Here is a 21,449-nt window from a genome sequence, read left to right as displayed (position 1 = left end):
TATTATCACATTTAGCACACAACCTCGTTAGTATATGACGTAGGTTTCTTGTTTCTCATTCCGTAAAATCGTGGAAAACAAAACAGGTAGACCTGACTTTTTCCCTCCCTATCCGAGGGCGTTTTTTTTTTGGATGCTCATGGTCTGAACATGTCCGGATATAAAATTTGGTCACTCCGGAATCAAATGATATTTTTAGTCCTTTCAAATATTTATCTAGTTTTAGGTTACTAGTTTCATGAAGTTTAGTCAGTAATTATCCATGTAAGTTTCTGCACAATGCTCGTATACATGGACACATATATCACAAACATGAGTAGTTTTTGTTGAATTAGAATTATAGTTTAATTCGTTCACTTTAAAAGATACACGATTTTTAGATATAGTCAACGTTCAAATCCTTCTTCACCAAGATACTAAAGAAATATAACAAAATAAAAACAATTTTTTCACTTGTCAAATCATGTTTGTACATTCGAAAATTTGAATCACAAAATTCAAAGGGTCTAATAATATGTAAATAAACGTATTCACTCTAAACACAGTTCCGTTCAATTGAATAATACTAATGGTATTGGAGTCTATGGGAATTGTATACAATGCATTGTATCAAATACATTTCCAAGATTTGTAGTTATATTTGGCAAACAACCCCGCTTTGGTAACTTGTTGGGGCATTGTTTCTCATTCCATAAAATCCGGGCGACGAAAACAGAAACACTTGAGTGCTTTTCTCTCCCTTGAATGGTGCGTTATATCCCCATGAATGGAACACATCAGGATCGGGGTAGGTGATTTGTCCACTCTAAAAAAATTAATTGTTCGTACGTCATATGATAAGAATGCATTTGAAATGTCAATGAATATTTCTAGCTGAACGTACAGTCAAGAAACATTATTGTTCTATGAAAAATGTAGCCAGATCGTACAAACGGATTTCTGTTGGTTTTACCGATGTTGCTCTATAGTCTACTAATTAAAATGAATATATGAAATGAAAACAAATATTCTCACCCTTGGATCAACCCTGATTCCAAGCCATGCATCAACATATCCTGCACGTACTTTCGGTATTCTTTTGTTCAGACTGGCACGAACATCATCGTAAACAGATCGGTCAGGTATGATAGCTACAGTAGAATTTTTCTTTTTACATATTTCCACCGCTGCTGAGTATGTTAGGGTGTGAGAATAGGTAGCATATGTCCAGTAACATGCATCATCGCGACGTACTTCACAAAGTTCTGGAAAAACATTAACATTTTCTAGTTCATCGTGAAATAAAAAGATGTTTTAAAAAGTACATCATAAAACAAAAGCATTGTTGCTCAACGCAGTAAAATATAGCCAAAATATGGAGTTATAGTCAAATTAATAAACTTATTGAAGTTAATACTTATTGAATTTAAATACAGCTTTCAGAATTACTAACATTCGAGAGTAGAAGTTGAATTGTTTGGTATATATATGAGCTTGACGACCCTGATTCAATTGAAGATATGTCATAATGTCGAAGAAGTAATTTTCCCAGAGGCCCTAAACGACTAAAATAACACTTCAGAAAAACTAATTTTGGTATTTGGCGAGAATATTTTGTTATCCATGCTGGTATAGAAGTCGATATTTTGATTGATGAAGAGACTTTTTCATTTACGAAATTAGAATGAAACCAACTCGATCGTTCACTGAAATTTTTGTATAAAAGATATGTATCATCTTTGATTACCATTATTTACTATGAAAATGAATTGTAAAAACTCTAATGTAATAAAAAAGTTACCGCCAGAAAATTTATCTGTTCGAACTGGACAGTCTTTTGTTTTGTTGAAAAGAATAACTTCTTCCAATTTCTCTTTCATTGCTGTTGTTGCATTTTTAAACTGCTGTTTTAATATTTTTCCTCGATCCTCAAATCGATGTCGCATTTCAACGCGCCATTCCCTCATAACTGAAAAGAAAAATGTCATTATGTATTGCAAAGAAAAACGATCCAAACTAGTTTTGAACCCAAATTTGATACGACGAATGATATCTTGCTTGAGTTTATGCCGCAATAACATACCTTTGTACACCACACAAAAATTCTATTACTTGATTTTAACGAGTTTATTTACTATTTGATTTACTAAGTCCAGTAACAGCAATTGAAGTTCAACTCAAAAATGTGAACATTCAAAAAATTTGTCTATTCAAAAAATAAATATAAAATATGCATCTTCATATATTACCGAAAACAGTTATCAGTAAAGTCTATAAACAAACCAATAAAATACCTTGATCAATATGTCTGCTAACAATTTTATCAATTTTGCCATAGTTCACAGAAACTCGAACTTCGTCGTTCAATGTCGAGTCTGGCACTTCGAAGCAAATACGCTGTTCACAGTCAACGCTTCGTAATAGCAGCAACGTCATTATAGGTAGGAGCGGAACAACGTAAGATTTAACGGATGAACACATATTTTAACTTAGATCAGAATTATTGTGAAGGTATAGCAATCTCTAATCTAAATCTGCAACAATAATCTGAAACTATACTACGCGTTAATTTATTTTTTTTTGTCGCCTAAATTTGTAATATTGTTGGATAAGCGTTGGAGATCTTTTTCTATTCTCTTGTTTTTCATTCTTTCAACTATTGTAGTAATGTAGACATACTCGATATGAAAGCTGCATATCTTGATTCTAATGAATCTGCTATGACCATAGTCCCTTGTATCTAGGCTGCAATGAAGTTAATATCAATCTAGCAACTTATTTAAGCATTTAATAAAGACGTGATCAGATGTGATGTATCTCCAATGTTACAAAACCCTATTTCTTATTCCAATCGTTGTTCACGCACTGAAACGCTTAAGGTGCTTGAGGGTATTTCCATCAGATAAAATTTTTTCTGTAAATTTTTGTGAATATCAGATTGCAATAATTGCCGCCAATATAGGAAAATTACTTGAAATCGGAAACTATAGCAATTGTTCCGTGACCCTATTTTGGGAACCGAGCTGACTTTAGTATATTTTAACAAATTACTTAATTACCGCTTTATGGTTTTATTTTTCAAAATGCACGATGCTTTTACACCCGTGTCCTTGTTTGTATCAGTTGAGCTTACAAACAAACCAACGTGTAGTAACCATTCTACGCTTTTATAATTATTTGTGTACCTATAATATTCTATTTATTTTTACAATCATATCAACTCTATCTCCAAAATTATATCTCAAAAATGTCAGAAATTTGGAAGTTGGAGCAGAAGTCTTAATGTTTGGTAATTTTCGAATTTTATTAAAATAATATATTTAATTTTTAAACTGTTTTACTAAACAAGCATGAAGATGAATAGACGTAAGTAGTATCATGCTAAACTGTACGTGTTCCTAATATAAAAGGTCCTTTGAGTGTTTTCGATAATTGCAAGATCGCGGAGATTTTGATAGTTTCCGATTTCACCAATCGAGCATTTTGAGGGTAACAAAGCACCAAAAGTATATACAGCAAAATACAGTTTCAAATTTATTGTTTGCACATAAATGAGAATAAAAAATATAAGATGTTCGCTTTTGGGAAATTTTTGTATAATATTGATTGCATGAGATTTGATGAAAAAAAGTCATATTTTACAGTAAAATACTAATTACATAACACAGGAAACTATCAAAACCAGCAAGGTACATTTGCAGCTATTTGCAACTTTATAACTTTGTTGAATCAGGTACAGCAATTTCCGTCTACTCATTTTCCTATTGAGGTACTTTTACATTTATTATGAATCTGTATAAATTGATGTTCCAATAAACGAATGTTCATTGAACTAAAATAGTATGTATAATAATTTTATTTGTCTTTCCACTTGGATTGTATTGTAATGTTAAAAGAAGGTACACTTTGTCGGTGTCTGATATAATTGCCCCCGGAATAGGGTTATTTCCATAAAAAGACCTTAAGCTATCTGTGCCGCATTATTTCATATCAAATTGCATCAAATGCTGCCAATATGAAATAATAATTTGAAATTGGAAACTATTATTCGTCTCCGGGACTCTACCGCGAGGTAATTTTTCAGATAAACGTGATAGCAAGAGCACTATATAGTTTGCAAGCGTTTGAATGTAGAATCGACGATTTGCAGCTATTATCGCTGTGAGTATAATCTAAATCTAATGCCCAACACAATACGAACGCATTTTATTGCGCCACATATGCTTTCAGATACAGCGTTATTGTGTAATCTTCAAATAGCTCTTCGGTTTTGTGAGGTTAGATAGCCTGTAAATCTCTTGGTCAGGTAACTATTTAACATATTGTTAAATAATTATCTCCTGTTATGTTCGTTGGGTGATTTGCCAAAACTATACGGTTTTCACTGACAATAAAAGCACTTCCGAAGCTAAATTTCTAGTACTCCCGTAGTATAAGTACCAGGTTATGGTTAGGCCATAATTTCATTCCGATTTTCTTTATGTCAGTTCTATTACGAGTTCGGGGACTGTCTGTATTAGCCAAGTGAATAGGTTTCAGTCCCTTTACACAACTCGATGTAAAACAGGCGAACAAAATTAGTTACCCCACATACTTCTAGAGCGCAAATTTTTTTCGATCTTTTGAACCTTGGATGTCGCTGCTTGACAACCAGCTTTGAGTCACCGCGGCTTATAGGGAAAAAATGGTATCAACCCGTAATAGTGTCAATAATCTTTTTTTTTAATTTAGTTCATCTTGTTGTTGACTCGTATTAGGCTGGAATAAGCTAGGATATCCTAAGTCATTGTCGTATTTCTGAGTTATCCAAAAAAAAAAAAAAAAAACAGATCAAAAAATTTGTGACGAGGACATTGACAAAATTAAATACGTAATACGTAGAATACTTAAAATATATACGTAATACATAATCACTTGATAACTTTTGGGTTTTCTCCGACTGCGGCCATACAAATACATGATAGTATGGTAATTTTATAGTAATTTTTGTGCAATATTACAACTAGGCCATACAAATACAGAATAGAAGCTTTTCTAATATCTTCGAATTTATATATGGAAAAAGTTATACAAAAATATTCAGTTGTCAGTCTTATCTCTATACGCCACCGAGGAGAAATGTGAACTCATTCATCATAAAAAAAAAAAATAACGAACAAATAGTATCAATATACATGATATTGCGTGGCAACGCGGGTCTCAATCACAGAGTTGCTGAACAAAATGAATTAAAGAATTTATAGCAACATCTTCGCAGAATCTCGTTCTACAAACTAAACACAAATATTTTTATATAAGATAGTCATCAGGTCGAACAATTGGAGACTGAATACCATATTTGTCATGATATATTTAGATTTTATATATTTAGATATGTTCAGATTTAGATATATTTAAACTTTATTTTTGTTATGAAGGAATGGCGCATTGAAATGCGACATCGATTTGAGGATCGAAGAAAAATATTAAAAGAGCAGTTTGAAAATGGGACAACAGCAATAGAAGAGAAATTGAAAGAGGTTGTTCTTTTTAACAAAACGAAAGATTGTCCAGTTAGAAAAGATAAATTTCCTGACGGTAAAGTTTGATAAAATAGTATTTATTCGTCCTATCATTGTGAAGCATCCTGAGATTCAGAAGTTCCACTATTTCACAATCAAATTATGTATTCGTCTTCTTGCTGATCTGATACAAATTAAGACCTAGCCGATGATTCACGCCTGACGAACAACTCCCATGAATGACAGCACATATACGTGCAAGCAGGGGCATGCTAATCTTTTTTGCTGCCCGGGGCGAGTTTCTGATAATGATGCCCCTCATACTCATAAACAAATTGTAGTTGTTGTTATATATACATTAAATTGAACAAACTAGTCAACTAACTCACTAACTAAAACGCTCTTCCCAGAAGGGCTGCCGCTATTCCCCAAATGCATGCGTACGGGTCACACTGGTACGAAAGGAATGGAAATCACTTCGTTATTTACCGCCTAATATATTTACTTTTGGTAGAATGGGTGAACCGTCTATTCCTAACTTGTGATATCTACATAGATGAATCCTATGCCCTGATTGCTCACAAAAATCGACGCGTATAATATAACTCATAACAAACAATTTTCAGTAGTTCATCACATACCCTTGACCTCATCGATACATCTTACGTAGCCTTAGATGATGCTGTAAAATGATTAAATTTACCTGATATATATATCTTGGTGAGAATTTTATTTTGACAATGATTACTTTATCTTCAAAACTCTGTGAAGTGCGTCGGGATGATGCTTGTTATTGGACATATTCAACCCGTTATCACAGCCTTACATATCAGGCAGCGGAGGAAATATGTAAAAGCAAGAATTCTACTGTAGCTATCATACCTGATCGATGTGTTTACGATGATGTTTGTGCCAATCTAAACAAAAGAATACCGAGCGTAGGGGCAGGATATATAGATGGATGGCTTGGAATGAGAGTCGATCTAAGAGTAAGAATACCAATAATTCACTATATATACCTAATTTTATTATTAAAATTGGAATGGAGTTTTTGAAATATTTTTTGGATATTGTGAAAAATTCTCGATAAATTTGTTGGTTGGAACCGAATCTTTAAAAAAATTCTAATGTTTCAAAATATGTTATTGCTTTGCTTTCAAGTAATTGAACGCTACCTATTGGTGGGCAGCCGTACGGGATTGTGATTTTGTTATATTTTTGTAAAGTACTTTCATATTTGTGGACAGAATAAAAGTCCAAATATTTTCATTTTAAAGTGAAAATGTAGTTCTGATTCAACAAAAATCACTCATTTTTGTGACATACGTGTCCATGTATTTGAGCATTGTTCTCTTGTGCAAAACCTAAGATGAATAACCAACTAACTACTGGCTCAACTCCATGAGACTAGGGAAATCCGATTAGATATACGTTCTAGCTATAAATATTCAAAAAATTACTAAAAATATCATTTGATTCCAGAGTGGCCAAATTACATATCCGGATCCGGAAATGTTCAGATGGGCATACAAAAAAACACCGCCCTCGGAAGGGAAGAAAAAACTTACATCTACCTGTTTTCGTCTCCACGTTTTTACGGAATGAGAAACAAGAAACCTATACGTCATATACTGACGGTGTTGAGTGTCAGATTAAAAATGTGATAATGAAGACCTAAATAAAACTTTAATCAAATAACAGTCAGGATGATACTTTCAATTCAATTTTTTTTTAAAGCATTCAAAATTAATGACACAAACACCCTTAATTTGTCGATTTTAGTATATAATACATACATCATGAAAGTTTAAGCGAATAATTAGTTTTTTTCGGGCAGATATTTGCGTGTATTATTGGGGACTAGAATTATAATGAGAAACTACATACAACATAGTATTCACGGTTACTAAAACCAGTGGTCAAACACCAGTTTATGGTTTAAGGCAACGATCAGACTTCCAAAACGAAAAGACATTTCATCATGAGGTTCATGAATTTGGAGGTAAATTTCATTTCTAATGACTTTGTTTAGTAGGGCAGCCCCTCAAGTCGGGATTTGCGAGTTAAGCGCAGTGTTTGGTGGTGGATAAGTCTAGTAAAATTTCACAATAACAACCCAAAAACTGAAACAAAAACAACTGTGTTGCAAAATGCTCCGTATGTCCACTTCGTGTTCAAAAACACATTGAAACTTTGTCCTCCCAGAGTCCGACCGGCCTCTCGAGGAAATTAAATATTTGCAACAAAACATTTACCATACTCAAGCCTTCCTTTGTAGATTGTTAGGACCATTTAGTAAACTTAATTTTTTTTTTTTAACTTGAACCATGAAAACCTGGAAACCCGCCAACGTCGACTTGCGTCTAAAACCCTACAAGCACGAACCTTTTACGAAACATTCAACGTGTCCCAGACGTTCGCGCCAACGTACCAATCAGTCAGGAATACTTTTATGTCAAAAGTGTTTTATACGATACTTTAGTTATGTATGTATTCCGGAAGTCTTGCAAACTAGCATTTCTGGTCTCAACTAGGAATGGTTCATTTTTAACGTTATGCTAATACGTTAACATGATACTTCATACGTTCATCGCAACTGCTTTGCTACTTTTCTTACATGACATTTTTCACATTTTATTTATTATCTTTGACCGTGCCCATTGCAAATTAACGGGAATAACATGCACTGGAATTTTATTCAATTTGCGACTTCAATGTTGTAATATAAATCAAGCATTGTACACAAAATTAGTAAACAATCATTTTGATATAATTATGAGTGCCCATTTCATTGAGAAAATAGTTTTCCAAATGCAAAAAATTAGGCGATAGTAGCCTTCTATAAACGTTTGTTTTTAAACAAATCGGTTTGGTGGAAGCTCACACAAGGCTCGATAGGTCGACCAACACACGCAGTCATCTAGACGCTGCAATCTATAATTAGTCGATGACACGGTCTTTCTCATGCACGCACAGTCTTGGCCTGGCTTATAATCATCTGGCTGACCATCCCCCCACGGAGTATTGCTTGATATAGCAGTGACACCATCAGTCCACTTCCAAGACCCTTCATTTTCGATGTCTGTGAGTCCAACCCACATGCTTTCACCTTGTGGCAAGAAGTTCTTGTGCAAATATTCGAAGATAACTTCATCTCTGATTCCTACTGTAGCCAACGAGGCTCCCATGGATTTACATAACTCATCGGCATCACTCCAAGTCATTCCTTTCCTGCTAACAAGGTAACGGTATTGGTTCCCTGCCACAGCCCAACCTTCGTCCAAACGGGAAAAAGCATGGCCTGGGCATGATTGATTTGCATCTACACCAGTAAGTAATACAACGGCAGTGATGATCTCGAGAATTTTCATTTTACGGTTCAAGAGCTTACACTGTACAAATCTGCAGAGGAAAAATAACTTGTTTTATTATCATATTGTGTCTTCACTATCGTCTCTTATTTCGAATATTAGAAAAGTAACTTAAAATGCCCTGTACAACAAATGTCATATGAACAAATAGCCACATCGTGTGGCCACAGAGGCAAAGTTGAATGCTTTGTGTTTAGAAACAATACTCCAATCTAACAATTAAAGCGTTTTTATTAATATTAATTAGTTTCATATTCATTGCGCCGCAATATTAAAGTCACTAATGATGTATTTCGAAATGATGATGGGGATATTTAGAAATTCTGAACCATTCCCAGTGGAAAGTGTTTTTAAAGAAAACAGAATAACTACCATTTTGTGAAATTTTCCATTTTTTCAGTGAAAATATGATTTATAGTAAATATGACTGCTTAATAAATGCATAAAATAAATATAAAGATTTTATTGCTAAAAATCTATTTAGATCACATGAAACAAAATTCAACCGAGAATGGATTTTTAGAATCCTGACTATACATAGCTGCAATCCCAATTTTCAACAATATTATCAAAATACCTCATTTTCTACAAAGGTTTTCAGCGTTACTATTGTATTTGTTTTTTTTTTTATATGTAGAAAATCAATTTTTGAAAGCTCATTTGATTATCTCAGTATTTCAGTTCATATTCTGTAAGATTACACTGTTAGTATTTCACTGCCATTCCACAAATAACAACATTATCACGGCCGACGGCGAATATATAATTTGCTTACGAACAGAAGCGCTTATCTAAACCGCTTGAACCCGTCAAGCCGGTTTTCGGCTTGCTTTTCGTGCCAGGAGCAATCAAATTTATAATCTCATATTTCAAGAACCATAATGAGTATTTAAATAAATTTTAAATTGCATGAAAGCTAGTTATTGGGGATATTTACACTGTAGATATTTAGGCTCTATTATACGATATTTTAGTAAATTTGGCAAATCAAAGTGCGTATAAAATTGTTATATGACAACAAATATTAAATATCAAAAATATTCGAATTCTTTTTTGAATAGACACATATGCAATCAACAATATATCTGGAGTATTTGAATGTCTTTCTATAGGGACTTTCGGAACGATTGTATGATGATGTATTCAAATTTCATAGCCAAATATATAAATTCTGTAGCTTTGACTGCATCGCTACGCCAACCTGACGTTTTCATCGACGTAACGCTTCGTCTCGTCACGCACGATTATTATGTGGAGAAGAGACTGCTACACATTCTAAACCCGATATTGCACTTTGTTATGCTAATTGTACCAATGATTGTTGGTTTCATTCTCCATGCATGGGTATTCATCGCAGTATCGTCTTGCATTGTTTGGGCGACTCTTTGTCTTTAGCGGCAGGCTTGACTTTTTTCGCAATTTTGTAAATTTTGCGGCACACGACGCACGCATCTGTTCTTAGAGATGGCATTTCATGGTTTATACACGTCATGGCGTACATTTAGTTGAAGTACTTTTATACTAGTCAATACTTCCTGATGTTGAACAATCTTGCATTTTTTGGCGTCAACATTTTGCTTTCTCCAGCGAGCTCTTCAAATAATTGCTCGAGAAAATTGTGGAAAGTGAATAGACTCTCATGTTGTGAGGCTCAACAAAATTCATTAGCACGTATGAGTTGTAGGTCGCCCACACGAAAACCTTCATAACCAGTCGCCTCGTCCATTTGTAGTGCCTTCTGCACTTTTGGAGACATGTCATTTGACCATTTTTGTTCGTTCCTCCCATGAACGAATTGTGAGCTTTAACTGCTACTGGACATGTAATTTTAACCGTCTTCCGTTGCGCTGGCTCATATCTTCGGATCTGCGTGTTCGGCAAATTTAAAATGCCGTTGTAATAAAATATATTGTTTTTTTGTCTTGCCGTGCAATTGCACCGACACTGCTATTGTATAAAACGTCTGATTCTCCTTTTTCAATTTCATTCTTCTCTTTTATATTAATTTTTGAAAAATGTCTTCTGTTAGTCATTGTTGTGCCACATAGTCTGGTATCTTCGTTACACAAAAAGTAGCTGGAGTGTAAAATCGGTTCATGAATATGATGTGATTTTGACTAGAAAACGGCTTACATCAGTGTTTCTGAACCTGGGTTCGGTGGGGCTGTACCATGGGTTCGGCGAAGGATTTGTGAATTTGTTGTGTTATATGTATTTCTATTTCGAAGCCGATTAAATATGTAAAAATAACTATAATTTAAAGCAGATATCAAAATTTCAAAATTCAGACCAGGGGTCTCAAACTCGCGGCCCGCGGGCCAATTGCGGCCCGCGGGATGATAGTTTGTGGCCCCCGCCTTGGAATTAAAGTTTAATGTGAGTGCGGCCCGCAAGTCAGTTAGCATGAATAATGCTTTTAATATAACAGCGTTTCCCAAACTGTGTTCCTCGGAACACTAATGTTCCGCGAGCATCTCCCGAGTGTTGCGTGGAATAGGAATCAAAAATACATCTAAATTAGTCGTCATTGCGATCTGAGAATCATGAAGTTGTTGCCCAACTGCGCATTTAAAATCGCGTCCCCGTCGGCCTAAAGTAACCGCTACATTGCACCGTTTTTCTTTATCAATTTGACCCTTTCATTTTTTGGTGTTCCACGAGGAGATATAAAAAGTGTAAGTGTTTCGTGACTGAAAAAAGGAAACTCTCACGTAGGGCAAAACAAAATATTTTATCATCTATCCCCTGAAAGAAATATGCGGCGCAGTAACCTACCAGTACCATATCTGTAGACCTGATATTCGATCGAGGGACCGCATAAAATAATTTAAAAACAGTGTTCTATGATTTTGACGCCACAATCACTAACGTTTAGATTTATCTTGATAAATTGTAACCATGTTTCCCATGTGGCCAAACATCACTGTCCATCGACTAAATGCTTGATTGAAACATCAGCGCAACAGTTATTACAAGATGGAATTTTATAATTTCGCACATCCCTAAACGTGTCGTTGGAAGTGAAGTTTCAGTAAACAGAAAGGTTGGTAATGAGCACAGACAATTTCAAAAAACTGGGAAATGCAACATTTCTTTGTTAAGCATAGGAGCATCCCGACATGTTTTATCTGCACAGTTGAAGTTGCAGTGCACAAAGAATACAATTTAAACGAGTTGCTAAGCTTTTATTGTGGAAAACTCGATGCGGCCCGAACTCATCCAGACTCTGCCCCAGCGGCCCTCAAGTAAATTGAGTTTGAGACCCCTGATTCAGACTATTTATAGAATAGCTTATTTATGTGTAGTATTGCGCAGATAAAATGTTTTATAGGACCAGTCAATGAGAGACGTCACGCGCTTGGATGTACCTCCGTATGACCTTATTTTTAGACGCTTTTGACTTCCAAGTATCTGAAGTTGTCATTACAAACCTCGGGGTTTTGAACCTGAATATTTGCTTGAACGGTATTTTATGTATCATCTACTAATAAAACGTAGCTCATTTTTCCGAAAAGTTGAATATAATAACTGAACATAAATGAATGAGAAATCAGGGCACGTTAAAATTTCACAGACAGATAATATTTCATGGCGGAGTAAAAATATCATCACCCGTCGACGACTTTAACATAGCGCTTTACCGCTTTTACATATCGTATCACTGTTTCTGTAACACACTGGGCAAATGCTTTTATACTGGGTAGGTTGAACTGACAGCAGGTTGAAATCTATGATTTTATGACTTGAGCCACTAATGTTTTCGATACAGTATCTCAAATTCTGGATCACCAATGTTGCTATTTTACCTTCACCGTTTCGCCCTTTCCATCGGCACAACTTTTATAACAAAACAACATCTTTTTGAAAACGAGTAGGGTTGGGCAATTTAAATCGAATATTCGAATAAATAAATTCGAATTCAATATTTGAATCATAAATTATTCGAACTGGTTCAGAGAAAAGTTTTCGAATCGCCGCCTTCTTGGTTTTTACTTTCCGCCATTGGTCGAGGTTGAATTGTCCAATTTTTTATTATTGTAGCCATATTTTTTCAATGCAATTCTGACATATGTCTATCTTCTGTAGCGAGGTAATGATAAATATTTATTTTGTTATTGTGTGTGAACGCTCCACAATTAGTCCTAATAGCACAAAAGCACTGTACACTGCAAAATTGCAACATAGGGTATTTCCGCTGGCACTGAAGATTAAGCTTTTTCTGTAAATGTTTGTGAATATCTGATTGTAATAAATGCCACCAATATCGTTGAATCATGTAAAATCGTGTAAACTATAACGATTGCTCCGTGACATTATTTTGGGAAAATTCATTCACCGAGCTGCAGAAGAGACTTCAATCTTTCAATGCGTGCGTGTATAATGTCAAGAAGAAATAAGATTTTTTAACATTGGGGTTTGAATTACATCAGGTCAAGTCTTCATTCAATGCTTATAGTTAATTTGTTAGACTAGTAATTATAGCAAGCTTTTGCAAGGTATAAAGACGCGGGATTGTAGTCATGGTTAATTTATTAGATTGAAGTTACGTCTTGTTTAATATTCCTACGTACGCTTTAAAGGGTACTTACCATCAGCTGCATTACTAGAATAGTTGAAAAGATGGAAATTATCTGAAATAATAGAGAAAAAGTCGTTATATAGACCCAACAATTATTTAAATCTATAGATAACAATTTGGTGCTCCCATAGTATGTGAACCAAGGTGGCGGACAGCGGAACATAGCACCAGGTTAGGGTTGGGCCATAATTTTATTCCAATTTTTCTTGTTTATTTCTATTACGAGTTTGAGGACTACAGTTTTGTGTTTGCCCGTAGTATTTGTACCAGACATTATGTTCTAACCCTAACTTGGTACACATAGTACGTTCCGGTGTCCGTCATCTTGATTCACATACTACGAGGCTATCAACAATCTTACAATAAACACAATATTGTTTTAGATTATTTTCACAGATAACATAAAGCTTGCTGTACGTGCATGACTCGAATGAAACATGCGTTCATCTGGAAAGCCATACGCTGTTTTAAGCATGCATTGCATGACGAAGTTCGAGTTATTGTAAACAACCTTAAAATTGAAAAATTTGTTAGCAGACATAACATCAAGGTAATCAAGGTATTTTATTAATTTTTTTCTTGATTTCACTGGCAATTATTTCATGTACGTGTATAAATCTTATTAAATGTATTTTATGTATTTTCTTGTATTGTCATCGAATGAAAAAAATTCTGAATTTGAGTGTCATTACTAAACTAAGTAAAACAAATAGTAAATACACTTTAATGTAAGGTACAACTATATGTTTTTGTCACATGTTACATATGGGGAGTCAAAAATCAGTCAAGGTGCAGGTTTGGGTGCAGAATAGTTTGAATCGTTATTATATGTGATACATAATGATATTTTTCTCTTCAGTTATGAAGGAATGGCGCATTGAAATGTGACATCGTTTTAAGGATCGAGGAAAGATATTAAAACAGCAGTTTAAAAATGCGACAACAGCAATGGAAGAGGAAGTGAAAGAAATTATTCTTTTCAACAAAACAAAAGATTGTCCAGCTCGAACAGATAAATTTTATGACGGCAACTTTTATTGCATTAGAGTTTTCACAATTCATTCTCACAATAAATATTGGTAATCAACGATGATATATATCTTTTATACAAAAATTCTAGTGAACGATCGAGTTTGTTTTATTCCAATTTCATAAATGAAAAAGTCTCTTCATCAACCAACAATATCGACTTCTATACCAGCATGGATAACAAAATATTCTCGCCAAATACCAATGGAGTTTTTCTGCAGAGTGTTATTTTAGTCGTTTGCGGCCACTGGGAAAATTACTTCATCGGCATTATGACATTTATTTAATTGAATCAGGATATAGTATATTATATAAGCGAGACGATACCATTCAACTTCCACTCTAGTAGAAGCTAGTAAATCAGAAAGCTATATTCGAATTCGAGTATTAACTTCAATTAGATTGTTATTTTATATATAACTGCGTTGAGCAACAATGCTTTTGTTTAATGGTGTAGTTTTTAAAACATATGTTTATTTCACGACAAACTTAGAAAACATGAATATTTTTGCCAGAACTTCGTGAAGTACGTCGCAATGATGCATGCTACTGGACATATGCTACCTATTCTCACACCCTAACATACTCAGCCACGAAGGAAATATGTAAAAAAAAAAAACTGTAGCTATCATACCTAATCGATCTGTTTACGGTGATGTTCGTGCCAGTCTGAACAAAAGAATTCCAAAAGTACGGGCCGAATATGTGGATGCATGTCTTGGAATCAGGGTTAATCCAAGGGTGAGATTTGTTTTCATTTCATATTTTTATTTTACTTAGTATAGCGCAACATCACTTAAACCAAAAGAAATCCGTTTGTACGATCTGGATACTTTTTTCATGGAACAATAATGTTTCTTGACTGTACGTTCAGCAAGAAATATTGATTAACCTTTCAAATGCATTTAAATTTGTATCATACAACGCTACAATTTTTTCACAATTTTTTTTAGAGTGAACAAATCAACTACCCCGATCCTGATGTGTTCAAATCATGGGGATATAAATAGCGCACCATTCAAGGGAGAGGACAAAACTTACGTTACAAAACACATTCCAGATAGATAAACATAAAACAGTTTAGACCACTTAGGAATGCAGTATAGAATTATGGAATGTTTCTTAGCATTTGAAACTGTACAACACTTAGTTGACTCTTGACTTCCGTTGACCACTACTTCACACTAAGTTCCGTAGATTTTTCCCGTATTCGAGGTTGCACTCAGCTTCCTTTACCACTTAGGTTAACGTTAACTGTTGCCGTTGCTTCATCCTTGTCGCCAATGTATAGTGGCGTGTATACACGCACAATTATATTGCATTTGTAGACTTTATTCACATTTGAAACAGAACACATTCCAGATAGATAAACTTAAAACCGTTAATGCACAGAGTACCAACTCATAACAGCTAATGTAACACAGTACACGTGATAAGCACAGAATTTAGAAGTCACCTTCAGACATGAACGGACACGGGTCAAAGGTCACTATATTACATTTCTTAATTTCATATTCATAACTATTATACATGTGTCCATCAGCCCTTTCACGAAGTATATTTTTAATGCTGAATATGTTTTGCTCTTTATAACTTACAAGAGGACTATGCTCAAATATATGGTCACGAAATCCATAACGAAATGTTTTACCATCATTTCACCAAAAATCATACGGTTTTCGTGTCCCACGTGTCCCATGGGAAATACAAATGTATGCTGTCCCATCCCATCCCATGGGACGTTTTCCATGGACAAGCCTGTATTTCCCACTATGTCTCCGAGTTTCAGAGTGTAACTGAAGTCGTGTCCGGTTCTTTGAGCCCCAAAATAAAATGTCTTTGATCCATGCATTAACAACTGACAGTAGGGGAAAGCGGGCCACCGTGGGACATGGGGCACAGTGATAACTCAGCTCTCACACCCATACGGAACCAGACATGCGTTTTGATGTTTGACTCCGCCTTTCAGTGAGCTACGACGACCCTGTAAATGAACAGTAACCATGCAGAGCGACGCAAGCTATGTGGGGAAGTTGTTTTTCTCATTGTTTAGTAATAGTAATTTTATTAGAAATATCGAAGCAACATTAAATGGCACAAACAATTCATCAATTCAATTCAAATTATATAAAGTAGCTAAAAATTGTAAGAAATACATTGGATATTGGCATGATATGAATAAATTTAAAACTAAAAGTAGGTGGTGGGATGGATACTTTTAAACAGAAGTGATGAAATACATGTCATGTTGGGAATTTAAGGCGGCTCTATTGTATTCATCTATTGTATTATCTCGTATTCATCAATCTTTGAGAAGCCCGTGCGACATCAGAGTTCTAAAGTATTAAGTGCATATTTCTGAAAATGTTTTGTTGAGATGGTTTGGCGACTCTCAAAAAGGGGTTCATATGGAATACCGTTATTTAGCCACCGGCACTACAACTGTGGAAGTTGCGCACTGTATATTACATCGACGGCATATAGCCAGAGAATTAGTTTGACGAACGGCATACCACGCAACATATAGTGTGAATGTTACAACAAAAATAGTTTGTGTCTTCGTCACTTTCGTAAAAATTTTCGGTCGTATTGGTACTACTGTCTACTACTGAGTTTTGGAAACTATCGTCAAATTCGTGTTTTATATTTTTGTTTGAAATTGTACGTTTATCCGTTGAGTTTGAAAAGTTGCTGTCACTATCCATTGCACCAGTGAAGTTGACACTAATTTCTTCGTACGTATCAGTTTCTGAATAATCATCATGGGATTCGCAACATACTGTATCGTGACTGTCATTTATAATATTGAATCCGACATTGATTACGTCTTCAAAACCAATATTTCCATCGATCTTTTGTTTCTGGTCATCGCCATCACTGACCTACGTGATATCGCTGATTTCATCTCGTATTGCTCTCCGACGTTCTTCTATATCTCTTCTTTGCTGATATCGCTTTTCTTGAGCAGCTTGTCGATCTTGCCAATATCTCTTCTCCGACGCTGCCCATCGTTTTAGTTTCTCTTGTTCATTTTCGTTCTTATTTATTGTTATATTTCCTTCCTGATCAGCGCCATCTCTTATAGTTTTCTGTCTTTCTGAAATAACTTTCCTCTCTTGATATTTTTTTTCTTTAGTAGCTTTTTGTCCTTCCCAATATTTTTTTTCCGACGCTGCCCATCGTTTGAGTTTTTCCTCTTGCGTTTCGTTTTTATTTAAGGATGACGATCTATCTTTTAGATTAATATTGTTTTCGAGTGAATTTTTCTTCACTTTTTGTTCCCACAAGGTTTTGGCTTTTTGAACTGAGCCTTCTCTGACTTCTGATTTTATTTTTTCTTCTTGTGTGTTTTTGATCACTGACGTTGATTCCAGATCACTATTTTCATTTGTTTCGTCATCAGAATAAGCATCGTTTTGATGTCCGTGGTAAGATTCAATAATTGACAATGTCTTATTTGTGTTTATTGCACCTGCTTGCATATTTATTTAACCACTGAAAATTTTTGTATGTCTAAAGTATTATTTGCATTGACTTATCAGTCATGTTAGTTTGCTAGTTCTCTAATATTATTTGTTGCCCAAATGTGACAAAATTCTGTGATTTGAGCACAATGTTAGGATCGATACAATTCTACAACGAGACTTTTTATCTTTAATTGTGATAAAAAAAAATTGCCAACATTCGATAATGCTGATACTATTGTTTAAAATTACTACCTCAAATTATATCATTTACATTTAATGAAAATAGCCTATACTATATTATCATATCAAGGTTTTCACGAATAAGAAGTCAACGACGTATAACCATCAGTTACACCTTGCGGTATCTATCAAGTATTTCCACGGAATGGACGTTACGCTGCTTGTGATCAGTTAATTGTAGTTGATCAATAATTAATTACTAACAAACAACCTTATAAGCAAGAGAAATCTATTATTTTATGATATAATTATATAAAATATTAGGTACACCCGTAGTGTGTGTACCACATTGGAGTTAGGCCATGATTTCGTTTCGATTTTTTCTCTATTTTAGTTCTATTACGAGTTCGCGGACTGTCTGTTTTAGCCATGTGAATATACCATATGTTTCATTCCCTTTACACAATTTGATGTAAAGTAGGCGGACAAAATTAGTTACCTCCATATTGGTACACACACACTTCTAGAGCGCCAAATAATCAACCTGTTCATATGATTTGAAATTATTAAGCTTTCTACCCACAGTCTAAAATTATTCGACCAAAATATACCAAAAAGCCAACCACGTACCGCTACTATTTCTAAGCTTGCTTGCCATAGTAATAGATATATCATTTACCGTGACATCTCTAATAAACGTGATTGGGTTTATTTAATAAATAGACTCAGTTCGTATTTTAGACATAATGATTTAAAAGACACAAAGGATTCACAGCCTTGTCGAGATAGTGATTTAAAAGACACAAATGATTCACAGCCTTGTCGAGATAGTAATTAGTTTGTGTTGTTTTACTTCAGTATTTAATGACAAACAGATGTAGCAAATACTGTTGTCGAGAACTATTTGCTCCTTAATGAACATCTAAGTATGATTTGTCGGTCAAAAGGTCCCTCATGCAAGGATCATCATCTGCAAAGAATATTTTTTTATACCGTTCGTTCTATTTAAAATTGATTATTTGTCAAAATTTGTCACTAAAGGTGCAATGAATGAATGGAGGGTATACCTCGATTAACGTACTGTTTCATTAATGTTGCGTTCACCTGTTTTTGTACCCATTTTTCACGAACACAATTTTGTAGAATCTGCTTTATATTGAACATAGTTCATACGACTTTTGAATCAAAAGTATCTTTATTAGATCTTGCCCTCAATCAAAAATTCACGGCGAATTTTAAATTAATATATATATATATATAAATAATTAGAATCAGGTTTTGAGGTTTTGTAACTTGTGACAAATTTTATTTTCTAAATATATCTGAAATTGTAAAAAACTTTTGCATAACCTCAACTGATATATCAAATAGATGTTCTAAGTGGTACTACCTTCCATAGAATACTGAAAAGTATTTAAAGCTTGTGAACACCTGCAGTTCATTTGGTACTGCTGTCGTATGTGTACCAGGTTAAGGTTAGACCATGATTTTATTCCGAATTTCCATATTGTAATTCTATTACGAGTTCGGGGACTGTCTGTGTTAGCCAAGTGAATATTCCCCTACTCATAAGTTTCAGTTCCTTTACACAACTTGATGTAAAATAGGGGAACAAAATAGGCACGCTTTAAATGCTTTTATTTTTATCAAAAATCTGATGTATGGATTAGATACTGCTTCATTTTTACTGCCTACATTCAAAACCAGTTACGGTACTATTGTTTTACAAACAAACCGCCGTTTTACGTTTTCTACGAATACAAAACCCATGAAAAATATTGAGTTTTTGTTTGTACAACAACCAACTCCTTAAAAACCGTTGCGTCTTATGCACGGAAAAACCACATTTTATTGGCGGTGCGCCTTGCGCCTTATGCACGGAAAAACCCCATTTTATTGGCGGTGCGCCTTGCAACCTGGTGCGCATTATGATTTGTAAAATACGGTGATTTTATTTCAATATTTCCTGAAAAACACAAATGAAATTTCAAATCAGAATAGCAGGGAACAATTCTCAGGCTGCAAGTACAATTTATATTTAATATCAAAATCTTTGTGGCACATGGTATTTCTTAATAAATAAACAATTGGTTTTACAGAATAAGGGTTAGGCGGGTATAATTGGGCACAAAGTGAACTTATGGGTCGTTTTGCTAAGTTGCCGTTGTCAGTCTTTGTTGTATTTGTTGGCGGTATTGATTTTGTTGCTGAGAATATTCACTTTTTCCCCGCACGTAATGAAATAAATCTCCTCCCAATCCCTTCCAGGGGGGCTAATATTTCACCTAAAGATTTGCTGTTTTATTTCAATTCAATGACAACATTTTTTATTTTGTCATACTTTAGTGCTAATTTTGTCGGCAAACTAAGTGCTATGAGGACTCTCGTATCATGTCAAAAGGATATGAATCCGCGGTTCAAAAACCTATAATTCTTCAATATTTTTTATCACGTGTTGTGGCATGGCTAACGATATTTATATAACGCATATTGATACTAGGTCGCTAGTACTATTAAATTATTGATACTAATTTCATTTTTGCTATCACAGGTTATATTTCATAAAACATTCATCTAAATCAAGGTGTGGGCAATGTATTTGGACCGGGGCCAACATTTCGCCCACCTAGACTGGCGGGCCATGTAAGTGGGACGTAAAACGTTATATTTTATAAACAATATTTGCAGTGTTACAAAGGCAAAAGTGGAAAACAATAAGCCTTCTGCTCAAACCTAAATTTAATCGCAATCTCGACAAGTTCCTTGAGATATTTTTAGCTAAAACACCAAACTTTTAGTTTGATTGTGGCAGCATCGGGCTGGCCAGATTGAATTATCTAACGGACTAGATTTGGCCCGCGGGCCCTAATTTGCCCATGTCATATTGAAAGTATGTATATATGTGTTATTTGTGCTTTTTTTAAAGATAATTGCCGAAAATAAAGTCACACGCACTCATTGAGGAATGGAGGAAACTCAATTGTATAAGCAGATATACGGACTGCCGATAAATTGAATAGGTTCAATATGTGGTGTATCACGATTCAGTAACTCTACACTGACGGGATACTTGAAGAAGTTCTAGTCATGGCGGTCACGGAAACAACTGTGAGGTTGTTATATCTAAATAACTGAATTTTAGAGAAAATACTTTTGGCGTAGCTAAATGGTACACTAACACCTTAACAATAAACCAATGACATTCTGAAAGTTTAGAATGATGCATTAAATTATAGGCACTCCTGAAGTATGCGCACCAAGATGTCGCATAACCTGAACCCTAACCTGGTATCACGACCTGAGTTTAGGTTGTGCGCCATCTTGGTGCGCATACTTCAGGAGG

The 21,449-nt window shown here is 34.7% G+C and overlaps 2 protein-coding genes and 1 long non-coding RNA gene across 3 annotated transcripts; 1 reads left to right on the top strand and 2 right to left on the bottom strand.

Annotated features, from left to right (window-relative positions):
* Positions 1-320: 320 nt before the first annotated feature.
* Positions 321-2,667, bottom strand: LOC120348105 (uncharacterized). The gene is made up of 4 exons (XM_039418225.2): positions 2,274-2,667; positions 1,781-1,948; positions 1,015-1,244; positions 321-805 (listed from the first exon to the last, which is right to left on the bottom strand). The coding sequence occupies exons 1-4, from the start codon at positions 2,458-2,460 to the stop codon at positions 635-637; spliced, it is 756 nt and encodes a 251-aa protein (XP_039274159.2). The 5' UTR covers positions 2,461-2,667; the 3' UTR covers positions 321-634.
* Positions 2,668-8,335: 5,668 nt separating this feature from the next.
* On the bottom strand, positions 8,336-8,851 carry LOC120347962 (C-type lectin domain family 4 member E-like). Its single transcript, XM_039418074.2, has one exon. It carries the CDS (start codon positions 8,849-8,851, stop codon positions 8,336-8,338), a length of 516 nt encoding a protein of 171 aa, XP_039274008.2.
* A 2,276-nt stretch (positions 8,852-11,127) lies between these two features.
* Positions 11,128-15,260, top strand: LOC120347271 (uncharacterized). Its single transcript, XR_013479120.1, has 3 exons — positions 11,128-13,980; positions 14,290-14,509; positions 14,975-15,260. It is a non-coding gene; the product is annotated as an uncharacterized LOC120347271 (long non-coding RNA).
* Positions 15,261-21,449: the final 6,189 nt, after the last annotated feature.

The sequence above is a fragment of the Styela clava genome, chromosome 11 (genome assembly GCF_964204865.1).
Source record: "Styela clava chromosome 11, kaStyClav1.hap1.2, whole genome shotgun sequence".
NCBI lineage: Eukaryota > Metazoa > Chordata > Ascidiacea > Stolidobranchia > Styelidae > Styela > Styela clava.
The sequence above is the reverse complement of the archived record's forward strand: the minus strand, read 5'-3'. Positions and strand labels throughout refer to the sequence as shown.

Coding starts and splice junctions, on each gene's coding strand:
- LOC120348105 (XM_039418225.2), bottom strand. CDS start 2,460: ATGTGTTCATCCGTTAAATCTTACGTTGTTCCGCTCCTACCTATAATG. Junction 1,949..2,273: donor TAGCAGACATATTGATCAAG/GTATTTTATTGG, acceptor TTTTCTTTTCAG/TTATGAGGGAATGGCGCGTT. Junction 1,245..1,780: donor AACAGATAAATTTTCTGGCG/GTAACTTTTTTA, acceptor ATGTTTTTCCAG/AACTTTGTGAAGTACGTCGC.
- LOC120347962 (XM_039418074.2), bottom strand. CDS start 8,851: ATGAAAATTCTCGAGATCATCACTGCCGTTGTATTACTTACTGGTGTA.